The 2130-nt window shown below is 58.2% G+C and overlaps 1 protein-coding gene across 1 annotated transcript; it reads right to left on the bottom strand.

Moving 5' to 3' along the window:
- Nucleotides 1-130: 130 nt before the first annotated feature.
- Nucleotides 131-1937, bottom strand: L969DRAFT_77576 (uncharacterized protein; the record flags this gene model as incomplete). The annotated part of the gene is made up of 5 exons (XM_014711258.1): nucleotides 1706-1937; nucleotides 1466-1654; nucleotides 537-1409; nucleotides 351-482; nucleotides 131-300 (listed from the first exon to the last, which is right to left on the bottom strand). Coding segments are annotated over exons 1-5 (1506 nt in total), but the record flags the coding sequence as incomplete, so codon positions are not given.
- Nucleotides 1938-2130: the final 193 nt, after the last annotated feature.

Raw genomic sequence — 2130 nt, 5'->3', positions numbered from 1 at the left:
CCAAATTGTTGTTGTCATTCTTCTGCAGATCTTCTTGGATCAGGTTCGCTTTCGCTCAGTCACTTGATAGATTCGAGGTCGTCATACTCTCTTGAGTCGGCAATTCTTCAATGCGCTCTTCTACGCGCGTCTCCTGCGTGATGACTTCAGAGCGAGCTCGACAATCGGCGGAGCTGTTGGACAGAACAAGATCAGCTTGCATTGTGTCAGCGACTTGATCATGGACTGACCGCTTGAGCGAGGTTGCGTTCAATCTGTCCTGATCGTTCGAGCTTGCGAGCTTTATTCCGGCCAGGCCGACTTGTCCGTCAGTTCGTCATACTTCACCCTGAGTGAGCGCAATGACTCACAGATGCGATCCAGCTCGTCCGTCTGGCCGCAGCAGCCGGCCTCTGCTTCGACCGTGCGAAGGACGCCATTGCGTTCGAGGTTGCGGATGAGACGAAGCGTTTCGGCCTCCGAGTTGTTGCGACCGAGACGAGCTGCATGTACATGTGTACGTCAGTGTGTACGTCTGTGTCACGCGATTGGCTAACCTTGAAGGAGGTCTTCGAGATCGTAGTCACGTCCGGTGCGAGGAGTAGCGATCAAGTCCTCAATGTCGACACCACGACCTGCACGACGAGTCGCAGCAAGGATGTCTTCGAGATCGAGTCCACGCGTCGAGCAGCGGCCAGCGATGACGTCCTGAATGAGCTCAGCTTCGTTGCTAGACGAGCCACGGACACCGCGTTCGCCGAGGAGATCGATGAGGACACGCTCAGCATCACGTTCGATGCGATTTTCACGAGCGATCGAGCGACGACCGTCGAGAGCATCGATGAGGACCTGGTCGATCTCGCGTTTGCCACCGATACGTTCAATGCCGCGGTCTTGGATGAGATCGTTGGCAAGCTGCTCGATGTCGTGCTCAGTGCGAGAGCTGAGGCCACGACGAGCAGAGCGATCGAACGAGAGCGCTTCGATGAGATCGGCAAGGTTGTCATTGCCGCCGTCAAGTGCGGCGCAACGACGTGACTTGAGCTGGGAGCGGCTCGAGGCAATGAGCTCGATGATGTCACGTGCGTTGACGTTGCGAGCCGGTCGACGGTCAAAGACGAGCGACTCGATGATGTCACGAACGTCCTCACGGCGAGCACCGATTCGGCTGATCGAGGCCAGAGCAGATGATGAGCGTGCAGCGTCAGAGGTCAATTGAATGAGCAACTGGACACGACACTCCTGCTCGTGGCGGCCGGAGTAGCGGGTGTCGATCAGATCCTGGACGAGCTCGTAGGCTTCTTGAAGCGAGACCTGACGGCCTTGGTCGTTGGCCGCGAGGAGACGGGCGAGCAAGACGTCTTGACCGAGCGAGCGGATCCATGATGACGACTGAGCACGATCATTGATGCCCTCCTGGACCAGCGTAGCTGCACTTGCGTACATCAGCTCGCTGCCACGACTCGTGATGAGCAAGAGAACCCACCGAGCAAGACGACTTGAAGCAGACGCTCGTCATGACCACGGCCGACGAGTGATGAGCCGAGACCGAGCTCAGCGAGTGCAACACGATCGAGCGAGCTTGAGCGAGTGACGGCCTGGATCTCGGGTGCCACAGCGAGCGTCTTGAGCAAGCCGAGTGTCGAGTCTGCAGCAGCAAGCTGGGCAGCAAAGTCTGTTCACGCGATCCATGAGCACGTCTGAGGGCAAGACGGGAGAGACTGACTGTAGTAGACGGACGACTGGCGCTCCCGATGAGCACGACTGCCTGCCGTAGCGTCGTCGAGGATGTCAGAGGCAGCGCGGATGTAGCGAGCTACCGATCGGTCACGGGCCTGTCGCATCGTCTCGTCTCTCAGGTGGGGCATGATGGGCGCTGTTGTGGTAGTGGAAAGGGTGCGGTGCGACGACGTGATGCTATGCGATGAGATGCTGTCAATCGATGAGTCCCTGATCTCTGCTGGGGAAGCGTCGAAGAGCAGCGACAAGCAGAGGCAGAGTCGAGAAAACTTCGAGAAAGATCCCAACGCAGAGCTTGCGCTGTTGGGAACGGATCATGCTGTGATCAGTGGCCTACCTGAGACGCTCGGAGCACCGCACACAGTGGGAAAAGGGACGCCCCGAGGAACAAGGAGGTTGCATGCATCGCGC

Source organism: Mixia osmundae, assembly GCF_000708205.1.
Source record: "Mixia osmundae IAM 14324 unplaced genomic scaffold scaffold_8, whole genome shotgun sequence".
Lineage (NCBI taxonomy): Eukaryota > Fungi > Basidiomycota > Mixiomycetes > Mixiales > Mixiaceae > Mixia > Mixia osmundae.
Note: the sequence above shows the minus strand (reverse complement) of the source record. Positions and strands in the feature narration are given on the sequence as shown.